Source organism: Aplysia californica, unplaced genomic scaffold (genome assembly GCF_000002075.1).
Source record: "Aplysia californica isolate F4 #8 unplaced genomic scaffold, AplCal3.0 scaffold00184, whole genome shotgun sequence".
Lineage (NCBI taxonomy): Eukaryota > Metazoa > Mollusca > Gastropoda > Aplysiida > Aplysiidae > Aplysia > Aplysia californica.
The window spans coordinates 1019049-1045317 of NW_004797454.1; the positions used below are offsets into that span (position 1 = coordinate 1019049).

At 41.1% G+C, this 26269-nt stretch overlaps 2 protein-coding genes across 3 annotated transcripts in view; both read right to left on the reverse strand.

Annotated features, from left to right (window-relative positions):
- Positions 1-205: 205 nt before the first annotated feature.
- LOC101851499 (tektin-2) lies at positions 206-12128 on the reverse strand. 2 transcript variants are annotated; one of them, XM_005098482.1, is made up of 7 exons: positions 11923-12128; positions 10584-10693; positions 9540-9845; positions 5209-5423; positions 4483-4705; positions 3698-3921; positions 206-1300 (listed from the first exon to the last, which is right to left on the reverse strand). In XM_005098482.1, the coding sequence occupies exons 2-7, from the start codon at positions 10689-10691 to the stop codon at positions 1108-1110; spliced, it is 1269 nt and encodes a 422-aa protein (XP_005098539.1). In that variant the 5' UTR covers positions 10692-10693; positions 11923-12128; the 3' UTR covers positions 206-1107. The 2 variants fall into 2 exon arrangements, with proteins under 2 accessions (XP_005098539.1, XP_035825695.1); XM_035969802.1 differs by having other exon boundaries at positions 10584-10696; positions 11923-12070.
- An 11844-nt stretch (positions 12129-23972) lies between these two features.
- LOC101852021 (thiopurine S-methyltransferase) overlaps positions 23973-26269 on the reverse strand; it is an 8829-nt gene continuing 6532 nt past the window's right edge. The window contains exons 6-8 of the mRNA XM_005098485.2: positions 25891-25976; positions 24664-24735; positions 23973-24219 (exon numbers count right to left, since the gene is read on the reverse strand). Of these exons, the coding sequence (XP_005098542.1) occupies positions 24128-24219; positions 24664-24735; positions 25891-25976 (250 nt within the window). The 3' untranslated portion in view covers positions 23973-24127. The remainder of the gene's footprint in view (positions 24220-24663; positions 24736-25890; positions 25977-26269) is intronic.

Consider the following 26269-nt stretch of genomic DNA (forward strand, 5'->3'; position numbering starts at 1 on the left):
CAATGTCCTAGCAGAAAGATCGAGATACTCTATAAAAGTTTCTCCCTACTCAGAAACAAAACTCGGGTCTCCTGCAAGCTGCAGTAAAGCACAAACCACTACATCACAGATGCCAGTGAAACAGAATGTGATTGATAGAGCTAAGAGACACAGTTGGTTTTTTCACTACATATTTTTTACTGACAAGAAAAAAGGAAGAAGAAAGTATGTGGGGCAAATCTTTATTGGTCAAATGTCAAGCTACAAATTTTGTCTCCCCCTTAATTTTTCAATACCAAAGGCATATTATACTATTAGTGTAGGGTCTGTGAAACACAAATTGTAAAGACCTGCTCCAAAATCTTAGCAATATAATGTTCAACATTCGTTCAAACGCAGACGCGCAGGAATTGGATTTCTTCAGTATATCATAACAGATCTTTAAAAAAAATAACAACTTATGAACAGGAAAAGGTTTACAGAATGTCATTTGATGTTTTATTCTTCTATCTAGGAAAAAGAGTGCCACACAAATACACAATTCTCTCAGACTCAACGTCTCATCCTCGGTACACCACATTCTTACAGAGTTATAATACTTTATAAGACTGTATTTATTTACACCATGGGCAAAAGAGAACATAGCACTCAATAATTCTCTATAGAAACAAATATTTTGGTTCGAAAAATACAAGCATTACGAAATAAAGAACCACAAAAACTAAATACTGTTTGGAGTTGTGCACATAGCCAAGTATGAGCAAAATGATCACAGAGTTTATGGACAGACGCAAAGCACAGAGAAAACATTGCAGCAGAAGAGAAAAACCACAACAGAACTGCTGTTTACTGTAGCAGATCCTGATCTCGAAACATCTTATTTTTCCCTGAACATATTCACACAAAAGCGAGAAATAAGGAAAGAGGCTCAGAGTTACTCTCTCAACACAATGTGGTTTTTTTCAGGAACAGCCTCTTATTTTTATCATAAAAAATGTGAATTTGTAGCAGAAACACATCATAATACTCTTTATGTCTTCATCGGACATAGGACTAAAAATTCATCACCGTAGAATATTTTGGAGAATCATTAGTTCAATAAAAAAGAAAAATTCAGATTGCTTGTGATTATGCCAAGATGGATGACTTCATCCTCTCAATACCGGTGAGGTTGAGATTCTTCTCAATCTTTGTCTGGGGTGCTGGGTTCAACCGCTCACGAATGCCCATGCACTGATTGTCCAGACGCAGAGAGTTGGCCTTGAGGGCAATGTCATCATTGAGGCGGTGGAGAGTCTTCTGTAGACCATCCAAGGCATGCCTGAGGAGAAGAAAGCAGGTTGTGGTCACTTGACTTCCATTTACAGAGAAGCAGACCAAAATTGTATAAAACTACAGTCCAAACAGTCTGAGACCGCCACCTGTTGTTGAAAAGAGAAGTGGCTATAATAGTCACATGGCCGTCCCACACAGTGTCATTATAAAGTTTTTGAAATAATCAAGGAAGGAAATGGGACATGGCTGTTCGTACAGGTAATTGTTTTATACAGGTGGCTGTTAGAGCAGGTGTGGTACTGTATTCAGCGCAAGCTTAATTTTAGTTAAGAGTTTTACTGCATTTTGCAACACAAATAGCCCACAAGCCAAAGATTAGAGATACTGCTACAAGAGAGTAACATACAAAGAAAGGAAAGAGGAGAGAGAAGGAAAGCAGATATTTGATTGGAAAGAAGGAACAAACAACACCAGAGCATCCACCAACCACCTACAATACAAGCTTGAGTTGAACTGCAAAGTTTACCAATCACTATGAAACAACTATATTTTGCTAGGAGTATTAGTCACATGTGAAAAGATAAAAAAACAGACCAATCAAAATTCCAACTTAACCTACCTGTCTGTAAAAGCAACAGACAAGAGAGATAGCAGACATAGAAGGAAGAAGAACAAGTTAGAAGCTTCTTCCTCCAAAACACTTATTAGTGATTAGGGAAAAGGAGTATGCATAATTTACCTGCGAGCAAAAGGGAATGAAAAGGTAAAATCCATAAAAAGTAACTAAACTCATTGCAATTTATTTTCAACTTGTTGAAAAGAGATGGACTGTTATAATGAAACTCTAAGTACAGTATAACACAGATAGCTCGAATTCATCAGGACCGGCCTCGGTAATTCAAGAGATACATGAACAGTGTACATGGCATCGGTTGTGTCAGAGAATCAAGGCAAGCAACAAAAATTGCTACTGTAGGGCCATTTGAATGATAATGAGTTGGTACAGGTAGTCAATCCATTCCCCCCCCCCCCCCCCCCCCCCCCCCCCGTCTGCCAGGGCCAGTGATGAGAGTGATGGTGATGAGGAGCAGTAGCGGGGTAAACTGGAAGTGTTTGCTGTTGTTAAGCTTTGTTTCTAGTTTGAAGTTGAAGTCATGGTGAAATGAAAAATGGGGTACTCCTTGATGTGTATGTCATGTGTGTGTGTGTGTGTGTGTGTGCGTGTGTGTGCATGTGTGTGTGTGTGTGTGTGTGTGTGTGTGTGTGTGTGTGTGTGTGTGTGTGTGTGTGTGTGTGTGTGTGTGTGTGTGTGCTGCTTCGGTGGAGGGGGGAAGGTGGTATTTTACAGATCCTGCCTTTTTGCGTTTTAAAAAAAAAAAATTTTAAATTATTATTTGTCTCAAGTGCACCTCAAAGGACACTGACTTTAGACCTCTATGGCAGCGTAATTAGTTTGAGTATTCCGCGTTTGTATTTGAGCTTTGCGTAATTTTCTCACAAAAAGAAAAAAGAAAAAAAAACGAGAGCGCAGTCACAGTTCAACGGATGTGTGATTTTGAGTCTTCTGTGCTCAACATATCCGTGTTATACTGTAGTTGTTAGTGACGCTAAAACAAAACAGAAAACAACATTAACATGCAACTGCATAGTAAAGAATATGGGCCTCCCAGCAGACCTTGCTGAAGGACTGATATAATATTTTGAAAACAAAAAGAAGATTTCTACCAAATCATTTGTACCCAAATACTGAGAGAACAAAGTTGAGCTACAGATACTATGGGTAGCAGTTGTACTTTTTTTTTATACTGAGAACGATATCTAGACAGTTAATGGGGCTGATGTTTTCTGACACTTTTTCAGGGACAGCGTCCCATTATTTGTGACTCATTAGCTATTCCCTTTAAGAATTCTGAATACAAGGCTCCAGTGTTTGCATTCTGCCCTCCCCCTGCCCTCCTTCCTTTCCCATCAATTATTTTTGAAGCAATATCTCTGTAAGTTAAACTGTATTATCTATATTATTGTAGATAGATGATCTTAAAGCAGTATGCATGATGCAACTTTGCTTGGGCGGTAAACATTGAGGAAAAAGACTGGTTATTTCTACTACTCTCCGTTCAGATCTTGACTTAGTTGATATGCTCCAAAAGAGAGGCATAGCATCAACATATGCGATGTAGTAGTTAGGCGCTCCGCTGTTTCATGAAGGAGACCCTAGTTTAATTCCTGAGGGGAGAGAAATTTTATTGAGGGTCTCAGTCTTCCTACAGGGATGTTGTATTTCTCTCAGCTCCAGTTGGCCCTGAGAGGCAGGATAGTTTGCCTGCCTCCTAAATGATCTAAATAGTGTTGATAGGGGCTTCAAAACACCTACATTTAAAGCAAACAAAGAGACTGCCAATACGTCTATGGGCAACTGAATCTGTATTCCATGTTCACTTACTGCGACTGCTTGAGTTTCTCCTCAAGGGCATGCTTGGATGCGTACAGCTGCTTGACTTCATCCACCAGCCCATACTGCGGAGCATCGCGGCACAGCTCTACATTCGGCCTGTAGGTTCTGTTCTCCAGTCTTGTCTCCGCCTTCTTTGTCGGCCGGATCTTGTTTCTGATGGCCTCCTCGATGCCACGGATGTCGTTCTCCAGCTCTGCGATCTCACCCTCAGTCTGAAAAATCAGGAATAAGCAATGCTTATAGAAGAAATCCAAGATTAAATATGAAAATTTTAATTAATTCGCTTGACGATACATTCTAAGTCATGAACAAGTATCTGACGGGTTTTATTTTCTGAGTATATTTCTTTTCAAGTCTTATTGGTGATCATCTTTTATCATTAGTAAAACTCCTCATTTCACCACTCTTGAAAATAAAGTTCAAAATACTTGAATTCAACTGCAAATCGTGCTATAAATAAGTGTTCTAAATATTTTGAAAAGAAAAGTATAATTATAATTTCTATGAACAACATTTGATTAAACTTTTTCATAACTGTTGCAATATGCGTTCAAATTCACAAACAGATCTACTTGTTTTCGTAAATTGGGAAGCCCCATGTTCTCACCTGTTGTTGAGACCAGCCAGATTCACTAAATAATAAATATTTTGACAGTTTTGGGTAAGACTTCGCCACGGGTCATTGTGAAAAGTGACATATGATGGAATCTTACACTGAGCAGTCCATCTGTAAATTGATGTGAAAGATAAGGTGACCCTCTTTTGCAACTTACGTTCTTCTTCTGCCATTCGAGCTCATCCTTGGCACGTTCAAACTCATGGATCCTCTTACGGAAGGCATACTCTGTGGCCTGTTTCTGAGCCTCCAAGTCATTGGCAGTCTGCTGAAGGGTGTGGTGGATCTGTTCACGCAAGCGATTGGAGGATTTCATCTCAGCCTCGGCGCGCTCCTTGTTGTAGCGGCTGAAGTCCTCCCATTGCTGAGGGGTTGTGCTCCTGCAAAATATTCCAAGTGAAAATGTTTAATTTTCATTCTTTGAAAAACGTTGTCTAAGAGAAAACTATGTAACACAGTGAAGACTAATATCAGAATGGTTGTAACCCTAACATTAATTCAAATTCATGAAGTGCATTCATTGTACTTTTGATTTACACCTACTATGCTGATTATAATATCTTCTTAAGAAACATTAGGTAGAAATTCTTTTTCTAAATAACAAGTTTCATGACAAAATGCAACAAATCCTATAATGTTTTAAGTTTGCTTGAAACTAATACTACTGTACCTGGCAAGGTGAGGCAATTTCCAGCATTAACTTCCTTTTTCCCAAACAGTTTTCTAAAGAAATGAAGTAAATGACTATTTTCCTAAAAAAACAAGACAAAAGTTTTGAATACGGTCAAATAACTTTTAAAAACATTTTCACTTTGCAGTCTATTTTATAAGAAATTAATTTCCAATTCAATTTAAGAACAACAAGAATTGAGGTTTTACTTACCCTTTAGGCACTCTCAGGGCATCTGGTTTGTAGCTTATGTTTGCTGACCTATCTGAAAGGTTGTACTGGTCAATGTCAATACCTAAAGCGATGTTCTTGTCCTGCAGATCTGCCTGCACCTGTTGTCTGGCCTCTTGCAGCAAACACAGTTGCTCGAAGGAGTCAGAGATTCTCTGCTGCAGCGACTTTTTGATTCCATCAATAACTTCCACCTCCTGAAAATGAATAAGCAGAATAGTTAGGCTTATTACCTTGGTCAAAAACAATGAAAAAGAAATAGACCTTAAAAATCTTGTTGGGGAGGGTACCAAATTACATCTCTAAAAGACAGTTTGCTTTAATTACCAAGTTTGAGTATTTGCAAGTATGCAAAATAATGGCACCATTTTGGCAGAATGTTTTACTAACTGTAAAACATTCTCCCTAAAGTTCACTCATTCTACTTTTTTCTTTGTAAGCTGCTGGTTTCCTTAATTAGTTCTTGTGATATCACTGGCTTAAGAATTCCTTTATAATGGAAATAAGGGGGACCAACAACAGCCACAAGTGAATTCCTTTCAATTGTGAGACTATGGTTTTGTTTAGACCTTGCTCTGCTTGACTAAAACCGTCAATGTGTGGCCAAGCTAAATGTCTCAGAGATGCTAGAGGAAAAAAAGCAGCGTCTATTCATCAGGAGAAGCCAATTTGTCACTTAATTTTAAGTATATAACTGTAGCCAGGTTCCCTAACCATGGCCATCTAATTTAAGACCCTCAGCATGGCTGAGCTCCCTTGGCATGACCATCGATGAGACCTGAACATGGCCATAATTTCTGTTTTACAACACTTACAACGCTATCATCACTAACAAGTACACAAAGCGAGGAAGGTGTTAGATATCTTAACAAAACAACCAATTTATAAACATCTATGATTTTACAAAGAACTAAGAGTGATTCAAACTTGGTTGAAAAATAATGAATAAATACAAATAAATCCATAATATATTGTACCAGCTGAAATAATGACAGCTCCAGATTAATGAGACAATTCTCAATAAGCATTATTTCCTCTCCTCTTTATTCATTCCATCCATTAAAATTGTCTGGAATAACAATTTTTGCAATTTCAAATTTAAGTAAAAGAGAGAGAAGAGAAGTTCACCAGCCCTTGAATAAAGATAACGAACTGGTGGTGACCCAACAATCAAACCTTGCTACACCAGTCATTTTGTTCTTGAGTTGAAGCACGTAAGGGATTCAGCTAGTGACTCGTCTCCTTTCTTTTTACCTACTACATAACCCTACCCAAGCCCTCTTCCTTCTTTTCCTTTACATGCTAACACAATATATACACATATGCAAAACCCAAACCACACACTTACTTGTGCTTCATTACAATTCATTATCTACCTATGTATCATTATTATCTAAGCATAAGAGTTCCCACTGTCATTATATGCAAATTCATGTCACACGCAGAGGCGAAGCGTCTATATAATCAAATAATCACTGCTTCCCTTCCTAATTTTGAAACATTGTCGCAGTCAAATTCACCCATGGACGTAAACCTCATAAATTAAATGTAAAAAGACGTTCATAATCACCAATGAACAATAGACTATACCTAACCTTCAAAACCGTTTCATTGCCACAGAAATAGCCTGTTCGCCCCTATCGGGCCACTCCATAAGCAGTTACAAGCTTTGAACAAGTAAGCTTAAAGTGAGGCTGGAAGAGTCAACCAATAGAGTTAAAGGGAACATGTGCATAGCAGTCAGAACTGTTTCATTGTCGCATATACCCTGTTCACCCCTTTCGGGCCATAGTTATAAGCACCCAGATGCGCTGATTAGGTATGCGAACTATTACACTGGTCGAGTCTACCTCACAGATGTGAGGGGAACTAACTCCTAATAATCCTTTGACTCCTGCTACTACACTACTAGTGTTTGGTTTTTTTCCTCGACTTTTTAACTTCCTATAATCAGATCGTGACCTCGATTATGACACCGGCTCCTGGCCGCGAAAGCTAGACAAAAAACAGCCAAATGTGAAATAAAAAATTAATAATTGGCATGCTCTACCAAAGTGTTTCGGCTGTCTGGTATAACATGCCATTGTAGTGCTGACATCTCTGCTTCTTTCCTTGGTGTTTGTGTGTTCAAATCTAAAGTTAAATTTAAGGTTAGTAAGAATAAATATTTAATAAAATACTTTCCTGATTATTTTAGCGGTTGAACAAGCATACAACATGAATTCCGGATTTGTTTTCATTCACAATTCAGAGTTGCCGCCTCCAGTGCCAGCAAGATTCTTGTGACTTGTGTGAGTGTGATATCTCCAGGCCCTATCTGGTTCCATTTCACTTTGATTACCCTGTCAAACAAGTCAGCCTTCGCCCCTGGTCACACGAGCAGCGAAGATTGGAGGGCGAGACAAAATATATATTATGTACGCTACTTGGTGTGTCCCCATACATTGCTGGCCTTAGTTGTAGCTTGACAGTCAAGTCTTCAGCAAATGAACAGTAGACTCAAATTAAATGTTTTTATCCCGATATTCAAACGCTCAAACATACTATGGTTCCAGTGTGCTGTTTGGCATTTTGTTATAATTTCTATCTATTTCTATTATTATAAATTACTTCCCCCAAATAGACATTTAAATTCTTAGCCTCATAATTTCTGGTGGGAAGAGTGAGACATGACTATGACAAGATATTATACTTAACTTTTTAATATCACAGTTCAACTCTCTTTTTATGTTCCATCGACCACTTTCACTCCTTTTCCCTCTCTCTCTCTGTCTCCCTGTAAACCCCCCCCCCCCCCCACCCTCTCTCTCTCTTTAAAAAAATATCTCTCTCTCTCCCTCACTCTCTATCTCTGTTTTCTTTTCTGGTGCGCATAACTCACAAAATAGGCCATCGACAAAAAGCTATAAAATTGCTTAGGAAACTGATCAACTGCTCTCAACAGATTCTTGAGTGTCACATTGGTAATCATGTCATTTTGTGTCTCTGCAACTCTACTTATGCTTTTTCCAGTAAAAGTCTACTCATTGCTTACATTCAGAACTTACTTGACCTACTAAGCACATCTCGGGTCTCCACTCTCTGTGAAGTCTCATATGAGCTGCCCTTACCTCAGGCACAAAAGACTTTATTCTCATCTGTGTCATTACCTTTCTTTTCACCACATCCTATTTTTTGCATTTATCCTTTTCCAACCTTTTGACCCTAGACTTTTTTGTTTTCTTTTTTCCTTATTTGAGCTTCTTTTCCTCTCTGGTTTTTTTTTTTTGGTTTTTTTTTTGCAGGTTCAGTCTCCTCCCGCAGCTTTATATTTTAAAAATTAATATTTTAATTTAGCAGTCTGTAGCAACTGTTTACTTTATAGAAAATAGATGTGGGATGATTAATAACTGTTTTGTACTATGATCTCTATTGACCACACTCAGATAAAAAAAACTACTGGACTTTGCCCTTATTGTTGCATACTCAGTTGCATGTAATTAAATTACTCCGATGAAAATTATCAAACAAATCTATTTTAAGCAAATGTCAAACAGATGATGGATATAAAAACTATTTGTACTATCCCCATATAAAACTCTTCCCAAATCATCGAATCACAAAGGATCAAAACAACCTACCTCAAACTATCAAAAGCCAAATACTGGTTGCTTGAAATAATATGTGTCAAAACTGGCCCGATCTTCAAAGAGTAGAGCCAAAAAAAAAAAAATTTGAAAGGTTTGATGAACTAAAATAAAGTCTCTCTGAGAAGAAACGACATGTTAAACAAATGATAAGGGCAGTTATATGAATTGGCCACAATCAGGTCCAGCCATGCCCTGGTCTTTCTACTCTATCCTAACACAATCAAATAACATAATTTTTTTCTTTTTCTGATTTTCAAACTAACTATACCCTGAAGGAATTTGTGCTAATCCTGCATAAAACACTTGCACCTTCATGGTAACTTTGAAATTTCAACAGTGCTCTACCATTTTAACTGATAATTCAGCAATGCAGGTTCCAAAGAAAAATAATTCCCTTTAAAGTTATTATCAAAGATAGTTACTGGGTGATACCATACTAAAAAGATATTTACATCCTCCGTATAGTTTAATGTGCCACTTCTAATCAAAAGAAAATCTTTTTCTTTGCATCTTCATAAGACTGCCATGCCCTCCCATATTGCATGTGGGTACTGAATTGATGTAGATTTATAAGCTTTATTTCATTAAAATTTTGCCTTTAATGCTTATACACATCCTTATATAAATCGCAATATTTAGTACCTATCATAAGGCTTCAGTGCATACACAAGTGTTGTGACAAACCTTGTGAAGCTGATTCTCTGGCTCATCCTGTACAACATCGATGCCCTTGCGGCCCTCTCTCAATGTCAAACACTCAATAGCAACATCGGTTGGGAGGTTCATCCGTTCTAGGGCATTCTCTGTCTCCTCCTTTGCTTCAGACAAGTCGGCAATCTCTTGATCCAGCTGTCCTAGAGTTCTCTCAAGAGTCTCTTTCCACTTCCTGATGTGGTCCACGCGGTCAGCCAGCCTTACATCATTGGAATATTGGTCCCATTTGGTCTGGATATCTGTCTCATTGCGCAGGAATCGGGACTCCTGCCGTACCTGAAAAATGATTTAATAATATTTAATATAGACGGTAAAAAATAATCTCAAAAGGTAATAAAAACTACTGAATCAAATAAAATGAGACACACTGTAACGAAAACATGCATTATTTCTTAAAGTTTGTCAATGGAATTCTTTTTTAAGAACAAGTTGCATAGATAACTACTATAATTTTGATAACATATGAGTTAATAATTAAAATGTAGAACGATTCTTTTTAAAGATCTCGGAGAGATTTTGATCAAGGACTTAGATAAGAACCACAACAGTTTTTCAAAAGCCATATGTAAGCATTAAAATGCCTTCAAAAAGTTGTGTACATGATGCACTCATACAGAAAGATCACTCACTGTTAATGGCTATTGTACTGGTGAGAATTAAAACTGAAGAGCCGACTACCAAAAAAATAATCATGTAATACAAGGAAAAAGCAGGACGGTAAAGAAAAATAGCATAAAATCAAAGTAAATATATGTTACTTGGTTTATTTTCTTCCCTTTTATACTTTGAATAAATGGATGATCAGATATTTGGAACAATAACTTAAAATGTCTTCAATACTATCAAATAATAACTGAAAAGAGTTTCCAAGAATCCTCCACCAGTATGTATCGATAAAAATTGAGAGCCACCTTCTCTTACGCTGAATGTACAAGAGAGCACTAGGTATTTAAATTAACCCATTACCTTACACAAAATAAGAAAAGAAAAACAGCTAAAGTCTTTTGTGCATACCTGATGAGACGCCGACCGCTGTCGCTCAGCATTTGTAGACTGTGTGTAACACTCAGTGAACCAATCTGGGGGCTGATGCCTTGTCACTTGTCTCACTTCAGTTGCCATCTCTGCTTGAGAGGGCACATATCAGAGGAGATTAGAATTTGTTTCATTAACAGACCAGCCCAGAAATACAATTTAAAGGGTATACATACAGTGATGTGGAAAATGGTAATTAAAAGAGCAAGGATGAAACTTGGAAAAGTAAGCGATTTGTAATAAGAGAATCAGATGCCTGAATATAAAAGATAAGTGGAATACAACAACAAAAATTGTACAGTCGACAATTGATTGCACAGTTGATTGTATGATTATGAGTTTGAATGAGATGCAGAATATGGCAAAGTATTCTAAAAATGAGACAAAAATGGCCGCATTCATTGGAATACACAATAATAAGTTAAGCTGCCAACAACAACAAAATGACAGACAATATTTCGACATGCAGTTAATTCATGGAAGACATTTCATTTTTCATTTGCCCATACGTAGGGTAACTTTTAAGATACATAAAAGTACAAAACATACTTTTCTAGGACAATAGACATATTTTGAGCACTAGATCTAAATCTAGATCTAGATCTTTGTTTTAAAGTTGCATAATGAAAAAAAATTCCAGCCAAATGTTGAATGACTGCCTTTTCAGTAAAACTTTTGACATTTGATTCAGGACAATCAGTAGACTGACATTTCATGACTGTCATGAAAATATTTCGCTTGAGCCTAAATCATTTGGCATGGTTTTAGCATTGGGTACAGCCAATCTAACACTTCTAACAAGATATTCAATACACCGTATAGCATAAGTGCTTGCATGAAACAGCACTCACAGCTGCAATGTTGAGCTCAAATAATATGATGATACTAGATCTAGATCTAGATCTTGGTCTAGGTCTAGGTCTAGATCTAGAAATCTAGATCTAATAATTATAATAAATTATGTTTACAGTCTGTCTTTGTCTTTGCTGCATTTACAAAAGAAAAAGTTACAATGTTATATCAATACTTAAGCTACACACATATAAAAGGGGGTTTATAATGATAAGGAATAGAAACGATTAACGGTCATTACCATTCCAGCGGATGCTACTGTGAAGTATAAATGCTGTAAATAGGCTTAGAGATCTAGATCTATAATGTAATGGCGGAACCTTGCTGTCAGTGAACACCCTAAGTACTGTTGACAGTTAAATTGTACCTCAAAAATTAAGAATCCACAGTCTGAAAGCAACCAAAGGAAAATCCTAACAAGTAAAATATGTTCAGTTTTCAATATATATTGCTATGCAGTACTCACTTTATGTTTTTGTAGAGAGAAAGCCCCTTTAAAAGCTCAGCTTCAACCAGCTTCAGACTTGACACGAATCCTTGATGTTACGTTGCTAGCTAAACAATTAGCAACGGCAACCTACTGTTACACGGGCGTTAATTGGTCATATTGTAAGCAAGGAACCAATCAAAAGAGCTTTCATGTGCCCTTGGGTTTGGCGTCGTCATGGTGCTCAATATTACTTCCGGTAATGTTAAAAAGTACTACTGCTGCATATATCTCCGAAAATAAAATTACCCATACATGAAATTATTATTATTATTATTTTGAAGTTCTTCTTCTTCCTCGTTCTCGACTTTGTAAGTGTCTTACGGCGCTCGCAACTACATAAGGTCATATGAGCGCGCGAGACATATTACACATCTTCAGTTGGAAGGAAATTGTGATGTTTGACAGAAAAGAAGGAGCAAATCACAACAGAGCACGCCACCACTCACACTCACAGTCTGTCGTTTGGCCCTTGGGGTGATAGATAAATTATATTAAATAGATAATATAGACAGACAGACAGACGGATACATAGATGAATAGATATAAGTAGTTCGCAATCTTTTCTAGGACCTACGGTATGTTACATTGACAATGCATAGTATATCAATCTAAGTCTAACAGAACGACGTACGACTGAAACGACTAAAAACGAAGAAGATTTCTTTTTCTCAATTGTAACTGTTTCTACTACCCCTTAGATCTAAAAAAAAACAACTTATGAAAAATTGGATGGACAATAGTATATAGAGAACACACGAGAACCTTGAATAATTATGATGTATCTAGTTCTCACTCTCACTGGCAAAACTGAAGGGAAACGGGGCAGGTATGATTTTAAGTGGGCTATAAGACCCAGAGCAACTGACTTAAAATATGAAAATCTAAACAAATGGACGAAGGAGAAAGATCTGGATAATATAGCTTTTCAAAGAGCAACCTAGGGAAATGGAATGAATGTCAAACAATGCTCGCTGATGACTCAGATCTGGCACTTGATATTATGTAGAGGTGTATCATATGTAGCCAATTTCGACAACGAACTACGGACGAGCAACGATTTGGCAACGAACGAGTAACGACAAAGAGGGGATGTAACCCGGGGGGCATAATGAGGGTCCTAAATGAGCAGTCACATCCCTTTACAGTGACAGTGTGGTATCGAGGGCTGGGACGGAGAAATGAATTGCGTGAGTGAGGAGAGAGAGAGAGAGAGGGAGAGAGAGAGAGAGAGAGAGAGAGAGAGAGAGAGAGAGAAGAGAGAGAGAGAGAGAGAGAGAGAGAGAGAGAGAGAGAGTGAGAGAGAGAGAGGGGATGGGGGGGGGGGGGGGGGGGAATAAAAAAAGAGAGTTTGGTTTCAATTGTTGTAGCAAACTATATCTATATTTTGTAAGTTGATGACAACATGATCGTCAAACATAATTGTGATAAGAAAAATTATTTTGAAAACTTGAATTTATTTTTATTTTTTCCAATGCTATCAGTACTGTAAGTGTGAGCAACAACGTGTTTGGGCTGTGTGAGACTGGGGGGCAAGTAGACCTACTGCACTAAATTACACTACACTGTAGTCTTTATTTCGCGTGTTTTGCCCAGGCCATATCATATTATACACCCCAAAAAAAAAGAGCACGATCATCATCATCATCATTGCCTTTTTCACCCTGGGTCAGGACATAGGCCATGAACAAATACTTTTCACCTTTCCGTAACCTGGGGGAGTCGCTTGGTGTCACTCCGTGTCTCCCCATTTTTCTATACATCTTTTTCCGTCGTGACTCTTCTCCAGGTTCCACGTCGTCCTCCCTTGATCGTTTACCTTGTGGGTTCCAATCCAACATTTTCCTTGTTGTGCAGATGTGCTTGACTTCCTGAAAGTGTGTCCAATCCATCGCCAACGCCTTCTTCTCACCTCATCTCTGATTTGGCTCCGTCTCGTTCTTTTTAATACGCGTACTTCCTCTTTGGTGATCCTGTCTGACCATCTGATCCTCAGTAGCTTCATCAGACACTTGTTCTAGAAAACCTGGAGCCTCTTTATGCACGTCTGAGATGCATCCCATGCTTCACATCCATACAACAGGATTGACTTCACATTTGAGTTGAAATCCTCAGCTTTGTTCGTAGTGAGATATCCCTGGTCCTCGCCAAATCCTGTTCAAAGAAATAGATGCAATCTGTGCCTTTCCAATTCGGGACTTCATTACAGCGCCAGTTCCTCTCTCTCTGTCAATTATACTCCCAAGATAGCAGAATGATTCGACGTCTTCTAGTGTTTTTACCTCTATTGTGACCTGCTCCTTTCGTAGTGCATCTGTCCTTAGGATTTTTGACTTTCCGGGGTGGATCCTCAATCCAACAGACTGATAGGCTGTTTAAAATTGTGACCTTTGCTTGCTTCTGTTCCTGAATGTGTGACAGAAGCGCCAAGTCATCTGCAAAATCTAGATCGTTCAACTGTGTCCATGGGGTCCACTGTATGCCGTTTTCTGTGTCCTCTGGTGGTTTCCTTCATCAACCAGTCGATTGCCAAGATAAAGAGGAAAGGTTATAGTAAACATCCTTGTCTCACACCGGTCTCAATGTCAAAGCTTGAACTGGCCATCATGTATAACCCTGCAACTTGTGCCTTTGTACATGCTCCTTATGAGGTTAACTAACTTCTGTGGGATTCCGTGATGTCTCAGTATCTTCCACAGCGTTGCTCAGTCTATACTGTCAAAGGCGTTCTCATAGTCAAGAGAGTTGACGATCAACTGGGAGTTCCACTCCAGGGACTGTTCCACAATGATCCGCAGCGTGGCAATCTGGTCCGTGGTTGACCGATTTCTGCGAAAACCAGAGTGTTCATCTCGACGTCTTGGATCCGTTGCAGACTTGATTCTCTCCAGAATGATTCTGACCTTATCTGGTATTCGGAGAAGAGTGATTCCTCGGTTGTTGCTGCAATTGCTAAGATCCCCCTTTTTAAGGAAGTTTTACAAGGTGTCCTTCTTTCCAATCCTTTGGGAACTTGCTCTCATTCCAGATCCTGGTAAACAACGGGAGAAGGAAGTCTGTCGTCACATTGGCATCTGCTTTTACGGCCTCAGGTGGCTTTACCGTTGTTTAGCTTCTTAATGGCATCCATAACCTCTTTTTGATGGAGCATCACAGCAGATTGGTCACTCATTTCTTGCTGGCAGGATGTTTGACGGGTTACTTGGTGGTGGTCTGTTTAGGAGACTGTTGAAATGCTCTACCCATCGTCTTGACTGAGCTTCCTTTCCAAAAATGGTTTTCCCCTCTTGGCCCTTTACTGTTACGTCTGGTTTCCCATATTTTCCAGAAAGAGTCTTTGTATTATGGTAAAGGAATTGCATGTTCCCTCCTGCTGCTGCCCCCTCTGCCCTTTCTGCCAGCCTGTTCATGAATTCCTCCTTATCTTTTTTTGTGTGTGTGATTCCTTTACATCTTTAGCTGTTGTTCTGTGCTGCTCCGATGCGTCCGCTTTTGGTCCCCTTGTTCTACTTGCATTTGTCTTTGCTTTTAATGGTCTTCTAGTTCTAACCAAATCCAATTTCCGTTGGCTAATCCATTCCTTGTGCTCCCATTTCTTCGCTCCGAGTTCTTCTTAACATGTTGAAGTAAAGACTTCTTTGACCTTGGTCCTGTACATCTCCACCTCCATGTCCTCCTCACCAAGATCCGCCAAGGGTTGAAATCTGTTCCTCAACTGCAGTTGAAACTATTCTTTCTTGTGTCCATCTAAGAGACTTACTTGGAACTTCGTTCTTTTGGTTCCTGTTTTGGTTCCGTGCTTTTTGAGACAAAGCTTGAGTTTTGCAAACAGCAGATGATGATCCGATCCAACGTCTGCCCCTCTCTGTACTATGACATCTTCCAGTGAACGTCTGAACCTACGTGAGATACGCTAAAGATCGATCTGGTTCTCTGTCACTCCACCCGGTGATAACCATGCAGCCTTTTTGATCCTCTTGTTGGGAAAAACAGAGCCCCCATGCAATGACAAAACTGTTGAAAGCACATATATTTGCCAATCGCTCACCATTCTCATTCGTTTGTTCCAAACCATGTTGTCTCGTGATTCCCTCATAACCTACGTTGTCCTGACCAGTCTTGGCATTGGCATCTCCCATTATGATGCTGACATCCTTCCTTGGTAGGTTGTCGATGACCCCCTGGCGCCGACTGTAATAAGCATCTTTGTCTTCATCCGAGGCTTCATTTGTTAGGGCATAGATCTGAATTATGTTCTGGTTGAAGCTCTTATTTCTCGTAGTGAATGAAACCATGATGATCCTGTGGTTCCTATCCTTAAAGTGACTTCCGTGCATACTTACTCAGAATAATTCCCACTCCCTCCGCATGGTGCTTGTCTTCCATCCCAGAATACAATAATATTTAATTTGTTCCCCCGAGCTAAGCTGCTTCTGTTCAGACTGTATCCAGTGGGTTTCGCTGACTCCTAGTGTGTGCAGACTTTATATCTTCATCTCTTGTGCCACTTGAGAACTCTTTCCTGCTTCATACATGGTGCGAACATTCCACGATGTAATCCGGAGAGACTTGTTCGACAGAGAAGGTTTCGAGTCAGAAGAGTCCTTTCGGCTTTGTCCACTGTCCTTCATTGTTCCTGCTGATACAACAGCTCCTCCATCTCACAGGATGGAAAAAATAATAATGTGTGTTTATCATGTTTCTATAACTTTCCGTTTTTTTACTGGCCCTTCGCAAAATGGCACTTTTCGGGCGACCAGACCTATGCACCTTTTGTCGCCTCTTACGACACGCAGTACGCAGTATCATGGCAGGTGTATTCTTTGCTTGGTGCACAGCTGGAGGGTTTTTTGTATTTGTTAATTGTTTTGTTTGGGGGGGAGGCTGTGCAAAGAGTGCCTTTGGTAAGCAATATTTGCAGTGCCTTGCAAGTCGGAGACAAAGAATGTTTCATCAGAAAGTCACTGACCCTCCTCGACCCCTTCCCCCACCCACCCCCTCCCACTCAGCCCTTACGCTGTTGCCCTAAATGCACGAGAAGCTAGGCCATCTCAGGTACTCTATTGATGATGAATAAATCAGTGCCAAATGTCTACGTTACTCACACTGGGGTCTGTGGTTGTTCAGTAGAGTACTGGACTCGACTGGGAGATTTTGACTATATTGAGGGAAAAAAAATTCGTAGACCAACTTATCATCAAATATCTCTATAACGGATTGAATCAGTGTCAACCATATTTTCAACAGTTTGTATCAATCACGATTGAGGCTAGATTTTTAAAAACGTTTCTTCATAAATGTATATATACAATTTTAATACTATAAATCCCCGTCACATGAAAAATGGGATTGTTCACCGCACTCTCCGCTTCCCACACACATTTTGCATACGTTGGCCCTATATTTTGGCCTACATCACTTCTCACTAATGATATTTTTTTGTGGCAAAATTTGTTATCCGAAATTAAATGTATAGTGAACACTTAGGCTATTTTGCACTAAAGGTAACATGCGTTAAATAAGCACAATGTCGCGATAAGAAAGGAAAAAAAATGACGGACTTGCTTTTAATAGCGATAATGTCCCGGCTATATAAACCTTTAAGAATATTATTATGTAGTATGTAGAAATTACCCAATGGGATTTTTAATTAGTGTTTATAGAGGAATTTTCTAGAATACAGCTGACAGGTTTTTAAAACAAAGTAAATAGGTATTGATCTGTTTAGACAGATTGATACAAAGTATTGTGCTAAAGCTGGAGACTTTATATTCGATGGCTGGGGATATATTTGACAATAAGTTGTGCCACGAGTATTCGACCGCACCATAAATTATCTCGTTACGGCTGAGTTTGCTGTCCTTGGACCTCATATTTTAATACTCAACCGGCACTCTCCGACCCACAGTGGAGCTACCGCAATCAACACTGTTGCCCAAGCCGAAAGGACATCCCCTTCACCGGATGCCCTGCCGCCACAGGTCTGCAACGCCTGCGGCCGAAAAGAGAGGCTGCTTCTTAACCCGTTCATATGCAGTGCTGACAGCTGCAACGAGAAATGTCATCAATCCTGCAGCGGCATCTCCCGGTACTCCAGGAAGCGCGAATGGCTCTACAGAACTCACTGCTCACCCCCAGTCCCCGTCGACCAAACACCCCGACAGGAGACCTTTGCCAGACGCGAGTGCAGCGTTTGCAGCAAGATGCTCAGGAAAAACGCCGGCCGGTTCCGCTGCGACGAATTGGGATGCTCAAGCGAGTGCCATAAGGACGTTAGGTGCAGCCACATCGGCAGGTACGACCCCAAGACAAAATGGAGGTGTGCAACCCACTCCTGCAACACGGCACCAACCGCAATCCCAATCACAAATAACACTGTCAGATCTACCCCCCTACCATCCACCCCACGGCCCAAAGCCAAATGTAAGGGCTGCCGGAAACCAATCTGAGTGAATACCACGCCAGTTGCATGCGCGTCCTGTACCCAGTACTTCCACAAGTCTTGCACGAAACTAACGAGACTGCTCGCAAACGCCGCTGCGGAAGGTACCCACAGTTGGAGCTGTGAGGGTTGTGAGCGGTCGAATAAGCCCAGAGATTTCACACGGGTGGTGGGTGGCACAGCGATCGAAACATCTGCCGAGGAACCCCAAAAGTGGACCAAAAGTTCGCTCAGCATTATGCAGTGGAACGCCGATGGCATCGCAACTAAGGCAAACGAGCTTGGACTTCGCTTGAAGGAGGGTGATTTCGACATCTGCCTCATCCAGGAATCGAAACTAAAACCAAGTAAGACGACACCTAGATTTGAGGGATATTCATCAATCAGGGTGGACAGACGGAGCCAGAACGGAGGTGGAGGTCTCATATCTTATATCAAGAATACCCTGGTTTTCGAACATGTCCGAGACGCGTCCATCAGAGGAACTGAGCTTTCGATGTTTAAGGTGAGGGTCGGGAAGAGGAAATGGGTCACACTGTGCAATATCTACTGCCCCCCCGTCAGATCCCACACATCTCAACAATCTACACGTTTGGCAACCGACGAACTCCCAACCACACCCGAGTCTATCATACTAGGTGACTTTAATGCCCACTGTCCCCTTTGGGATCCCTTTCAACCACCGGATGCAAGAGGGGAGAGTCTGCTGAACTGGACACTGGATAGCGACATGACGGTAATGAACGACGGAAGACACACTCGTATCAACACCAGGTCGAGACATGACGACCATCCCAACCCCAATCCCTCTCCTTCTTCCCTACCATCAACCGGAGGGAAAAAAGTACCCCTGATGTCTCTATATGTGGGTCAACATGGAGCGGGAAGCACACCTGGTGCCCAGTAGACGGAATTGGCAGCTCTGACCATGCGCCGATTTCCGTGACCCTTAACACTGAGGTCAGCCATGGATCAGTATTCAAGGGTCAAGTCACCTGGAAATCGTTCGGTGTCGACTGGAAAGCTTTCACCGACGCCGTTGAACGTGACACTGTGACTAGAATGCCGTCGAACAACCACATCCGCAACATGGTGTCTGAATTCCACACTGCCCTGATGGACGCCGGTACCCGTATTGTCGGCACTGTGAAACCAGGCAGGCACACAAAGACATGGGAAACCCCCACAGTTCGAAGAGCAATCCGGAGGCGAAATAGACTCCGGAAAGAGGTGCGAACCCGCCGCAAAGAATGGCTAGAGGCGTGCCACGTGGCGCAGGAGACGATCAACGATGCTAAGACCGACGCCTGGCGAAAACTGCTCGAGAAAACCACCAACTCACAGGACGACACCAAGATGTGGAAAATCATAAAAAGCCTCAACGGTACCCCTGAGACAAACTCGCCAAATGAAGCAATGTCACACAATGGGCGATTGGTGACATCAAGCAAGCATAAGGCGGACATATTCGCAGACCACTACTCGAACGTCTGCAGTCTAAACATGTCGAAAGAAGACAGAGCCGAAAACTGGCAACTCAAACAGCGACTGAAATACTTACGGAACAACCCAAGGGCAGACCAGCCCGATTTCACTATCGGGGAACTGAGGAATGCCATTGCAAAGATGAAGTCCCGCGGATCACCCGGACCAGACAACATCCCCCCGTCCTTCCTCAAAAACCTGGGTCCCAAGGCGCTGAAGAAACTGCTCTCCATCTTCAACATGTCATTTCGCTCAGCTGATGTCCCACAAGTCTGGAAAGACGCCATCATTGTCCCCCTCCTCAAGACCGCCAAACCAGCATCGGAACTAACGTCGTTTAGACCGATAAGCCTCACATCCTGTGTCATCAAAGTTATGGAGAGAATGGTATCTGAACGACTGTACGACATGGCCGAGCGGAACGGCTGGTTCTCCGAACTGCAGGCTGGATTCAGGAAGGGGAGATGTGTGGAAGACCAAATTCTGAGAATTACGCAGAAGATTTCCGATGGCTTCCAAAAGAAGGAGAAATCGGTACTCGTCCTCCTCGATTTTTCAAAGGCATACGACACGGTCTGGCGAGAACGCCTACTCCTCACCCTCCTGGACAGAGGTATCCCAGATACATACGTTTTATGGCTGAATGACTTCCTTCAAAATCGTCAAGCCAGAGTCCGATTCAATGGAATACTGAGTAATAGCAGGAAAATGAACCAAGGTCTCCCACAAGGTTCGGTCCTGGCACCCATCCTCTTCCTTTTTTATATCGACGAACTGGCGAAACTACTTCCGGACGATCTCACAATTTCACTCTACGCTGACGACGTCTCTATCCTCGCTTCATCACGCACGACACGAGACGCCGAAAGTCTGGCACAAAGAGCGGTGGACATCGTTGCTGACTGGAGCAGGCGATGGAAACTCACGCTAAACGGCTCAAAGAGCGAGACAACATTCTTCACGCTCGCAACATCTGACTCGGAATGGAAGCCGTGCATCACGATAAATAATTCGTCAATTAGGTATGAGCCCTACGCAAGACTCCTGGGAGTCACACTCGACCGCAGGCTCACGTTCAGGAAACAGGTTGAGACAGTAATAGCTAAGGCCACACAGAAGATGAGGATGCTCGGCGCTGTAGTGCACTCAAAATGGGGATGGAGGAAAGACGACCTACGCAAGGTCTACCTCACTCATATACAAAGTGTTCTCAACTTTGCGAGCAGCAGCTGGCAACCGTGGCTGAGCAAAACTCTGATAAATAATCTGGAGGTGATTCAAAACAGATGTCTGCGACTGATTACCACCCAGGCCCAGTCCTCACCGATCGAGGCACTTCGAGCTGAAACGGGGGTCCCAAGCATTCAGTCCACCATAAATGCTAACTGTCTCCGATCAAGAGAGAAGGCCCTCCGACTGAACAACGACCACCCTCGACGAATTGCGGCAACGGAACAAGTGCACAGACGCCTAAAAGGACGCAGGGATTTCCGAAAAAGGGCCGAAGACGTCAGCAAAAAGAGCCCACATCTGTTCGACTGCGAGAGGAGGCCCATCACTTACTTCGAAACCAGGCCCTGGGAACGTGGAATCAACCCCGACATCACTTTTCCCCACCTGTACGGCATAAGCGGAAGGAGTGACTCCAGTGGGAAGATTCAAAGCGCTGCTGTTCGTCGAGCACGACAGCTTGGCGCACAGTACAATATCTACACTGACGGCTCGGCTAGGGCAGGAACAACGGACGGCGGCGCTGGAGTCGTCATCACAACGGGGAACCCGTCCAACCCTACCGTTGTCGAGACATTGAGGGAGAAAGGCGCCATATTTACGTGCTCTTTCGAGGAAGAAAGGAGAGCCTTGGAAATGGCCATTGACTGGATTGACAAAGAGTGCGATGCATCCAACTCGGTCGCTATCTTCACCGACAGTCAATCACTATGCATGGCACTAGTGGGAACATCACCATCCTTCGACCAATTGCGACTACGCATAAATAATGCAATACCTCAACCCACGATTCAGTGGATCCCTGGTCACCGCGATATCCTCGGCAACGATCTCGCTGACAGTAATGCCAAACTGGCAACAGCGCTGCCGGGTCCAGGCCGCCAAATTACTTATGACAGTGCGTGCGCCCAGATAAAACTAATTACAAAAGACCCCCCTATATGCCACACGAGGACGAAGGAAGTATACAGGGCATTTTCTTTAAAACGAGAGGCTCTTATTATGTCCCGCAGTGACCAGTCAGTACTGGCAAAAATCAGGACCGGTCATTTCTCTGGGCTTCGGGCCTACAAAAATAGAATAGACAAAACATCGGACCCAATATGTCCATTGTGCAGCGAGGAGCCCCAAGATTTGGAGCACTGGCTGCAGAGATGCCCCGCCACGGAGGCCCGGCGGTGGCATCTCTTCGGGGGGGGGGGGGGTTCAGGGAGGTTGGACTGCTTCACCCGCTACCCAAGGGAGGCGGTGGCCCTGGCGAATAGCACACTCTTCGGGGCTCCGAACATTTCGAACGGATAGGCTACCACACACACACACACAACAACAACAGCAACAACAAACAACAAACAACTACAACGACAACAAAAAACCCGAAACACAACTTTTATTGATGACATTGAGGACATTCATTTATCACAATTTTAAGTTCATTGATAACCGTATACAAAATCATTTTTGGGCATTCCCGAGATACATGACACAACATCACTTCACAGCAGATAACATTTCAAACGCAAGATTCTGGTCACAAGCAGCCTGTTTGTCTGTTTGTTTTTGTTGGGAATTTTTATAGGGTCACTGTGTCTTGTTTCCAGAACACAACCACAGTGACGACCCACTAAAACGTTGTGTCAAATTATGGACGAGGAGAAGATTAGATGAGAGAATAATATATAACTCTTCCAAACTTGCTAAGTAAAACAATAACACTATGATTATGATGAGTGATATAGTGTAAACCAAGATCAACGTACGAACAAAACTTGAAAATCAAACAACAAATTATGGAATAACCGAAACTTTTATTTCATTTTTGGTTTGTAAAAATGCTTTAATCCATGGTTGCATTTTTTTCTCAACACGCACACGGCTTATACGGTGTCCATGTATGTCATTTGCTAACATGTTTAATATCTCTATTATTCAATAAGAAACATTATTTGTAATATGTTTCGGTAAGAGTTTTACGCCTTTTCCAACACAATTAGGTCATAATAATATTATAAATGCCAAGGATTCGAGGTGTATGCTACAAGTAATGAACAAAATATAGAAAGAGAAAAGATGAGGAAAAAAGGAGCAAACCACACCAGAACACTCGCCAACCATCCACCATGAAGAATTTGTTTCAGAGTTGGAAAAGATGGAGGCGAGATGAACAGTTATATTCACTTTTTCTTACTCATCAATACTTAATAGATAGACCTACAACACAGGTAACGGGTGATTGGCAGGTGCACTGGTCTAATTTTCTCTTTCCTATCAAACGTATGTCGTCTATTCTCTCCTTCTTCTGTTTAGTGCTTGTTACTCTCTTGTAGCATCTCAATCATTGGCATTTATAAGACCTCGCTGTGTGGCAAGTGTCGTAAAACGCTTACTAGATCTAAATAAAAGACCTACAACCGATAAAGCCTATCGTAATAGTCAAGGTTTTACACTTCTATTTGGAATAATTCCTCTGAATTCTCACATGGACAGACAGGAGACACTTATACATAATAAACGTAACATATTATGTAATTTAAAACCAAAAACCAAAACCCGTTTTATTTAAACAGTGACATGAGACAAAAATAGACGCATGACGTAATGTTTGCACAATGAATGGTCTGCACTTTTTACGCCTTACCAATAAAATTGGTTGAATTGAATATAATTCTTTGGTCAATTTTTGCCACTTACACACATACACTCACACACATACACTCACACACACACACACACACACACACACACACACACACACACACACACACACACACACACACACACACACACACATACACACACATAAACAAACTAACAATCAATCAAACATTCACATACACACACTCTATAAATACACGGTTTATTGTAATATAACACAGAGAAATATAAAGCACTATAGCGTTTATTTATTGAAAAGCAAATTAGAGAACATGCGTTGACCAGCAAGGGACCCCTGTGCTCCTAGGGCCCACGGACCACTCCCTAGGGTATACGACCTATGATAATAATATACGCTAAGACGGCGCCTGGTAATTAGCCCAGCTGCTTGGTTATCAAAAACAGCCGTTGATACCCAGATGGGATCCTTTCATATTTGTCCAGATATTTCAGAGTGCATTCTGGTTCTAAGATAAAAAAAAAAGAAACGAAAATAGTTGGTGTTAATTAAAGATAAATAAATAAATAAATTTGAAATGTTGTAGGCCCACATAATGAGGCACGTTAGAAGGTATGCCAGACAGTGTAAAGTGTTTCGGGAAAGCAATAAATAGATCAGTATTATATTTGTGGAGTATTCTTTGTATGAGTGGCTGAACAAAGAAAAATGTGTAATGATTAAGCCCTTCTCACATTTAGATCTAACCTCCACCACTCTTCATACTTCTACTTCAGAGATGCCCCGAAATACGCTGCGAACGAAGTTGGTTTTTTTGCGAGGGGGCGGGGTGGGGGGGGGGGGGGGGGGGGGGGGTGGGGGAAGAAAATAATCATTGTGAAGAGTGCAAAAAAAAAACCAACCCCCAGTTTATTTATTTCTTCTCAATATGAAAACTTTAAATTGTTTTTACCATACAACTGTTGGAGCTCTGGTTCATACATGGGGTGTGGTGGTGGTGGCCGAGGTATGCTATGAGCTGCATCTGAGAATAGAATCATGGTACAGAAGCAATATACATTGTATTACGTAGCCTATAATATATACTATACATATTGTGTTTTGATATTTTTTTCTCCAAAATGTGGTCCTATATCTAAGTGTGTATGTGTGTGGGGGGGGGGGGGGGGGGTCCTGTTACTTGATTAAGTCCAGTAATTTCAAATACTTTCAAATGTCAAGCGCAGTTTTTCTTTAGAGATAGAAGGCTATTATGGAACAAAATATTCAAACAAAGATGAAATGAATTATTAATATGATTCAAATTCCACTCAGATTTGAAAACAGAACTTCCGTCCATGACGCAAAATGTTAGCGCAAAGATATATTGTTGCACGGAAAGATTTATTGGAAATGCTTCTGTTCGATTTGACAGAGGCTTGGAGCATAGCGAACATATGAAAAGATTAAAAGAGGAATTAATTAAGCTTTTCTTATGTCCCCAAATATCTTTTTTAGTTAATAACAGTGGAACAACATTTGGAAATACAGAAGAAAGTCCAGACTGTGTTATTGATACAGTTTTAATTGTAGATTCAAAAAAAGAACTTCAAATTGTTCTAGATAGCATGGTGACTGAAAGTGAACTCACTGGATACTTTTAAAGTAAAGAAAACAGATTGCATTGTAACATCATGTACTTTTTAGTTGAAAAGAAAAGCAGAAAGTCCAATTTGTAATCTCAACCGCAAAGTGGAGAAAGTCTGTTTCAGATCTGCCACTTGGAGAGAGAAAAATAAACAACCCCACCTCACACACCTGATAGTGTCTTTTGGGACGAAAAAATTTGTACCATAAACATCATTTCTTTACAGCGTGGGTTTCACACTCAATAGTTCATGGGGGACAAACGCAACTAACATAATATAAGGTCACAGGCCAAAATGGATAATTGAACAATGGTAGGAACTGAAGCAGACAATGGTTAAGATGATAGCATTATATCAATGAAAGGCATTCAATTTTCTCACTTATAATGCCAATTTATTAGAATGGACCTACTAAAATTTTCTCGAGGCCAAATTTAATAATTCGCCGGGCCAATATGGCCCGTTTAGTTGGCCTTGAGTTGGACCCCTTTGATTTTCAGCCATATCCATATCAATATAACATAATATTTTTTTTATATCCTCCCTCTCACCCTCCTTGTTGTTGACATCAAAGTCCACGACTTCCAGTAGACAGCGACCCCCAGGTTTCAGCAAGCTTTTAATAATCTCCACATACCTGTAGCAAAATCAGATATACCGATGATCATGGAGGACTTTTCAGTAATACGATTTCAAACGGATGGACCAATGAACTTTAAGAAATAAACTCACATAGAATCTATTTTTGTGTAGTTTTCTGGTTTCTGGTATTTGATCTTTAAATTCACATGAGTTCCAGTTAGCATCACACAGACTCTCAGACTGAGGTAACCACCTGCCACCCCCCATATGTCTGTCTATCTGTCTGTCTGTCTGTCAGTCAGTCAGTCAGTCAGTCAGTCAGTCAGTCAGTCAGTCAGTCAGTCAGTC

Bases quoted from the DNA above. Each gene is read 5' to 3' on its own strand.
- LOC101851499 (XM_005098482.1), bottom strand. From the start codon at position 10,691: ATGGCAACTGAAGTGAGACAAGTGACAAGGCATCAGCCCCCAGATTGG. The intron at 5,424-9,539 runs GTTTGTCACAAC...ATTCATTTTCAG, and splicing joins CAGAGAATCAGCTTCACAAG to GAGGTGGAAGTTATTGATGG. The intron at 4,706-5,208 runs GTAAGTAAAACC...AATATTTTGCAG, and splicing joins GCCCTGAGAGTGCCTAAAGG to GAGCACAACCCCTCAGCAAT.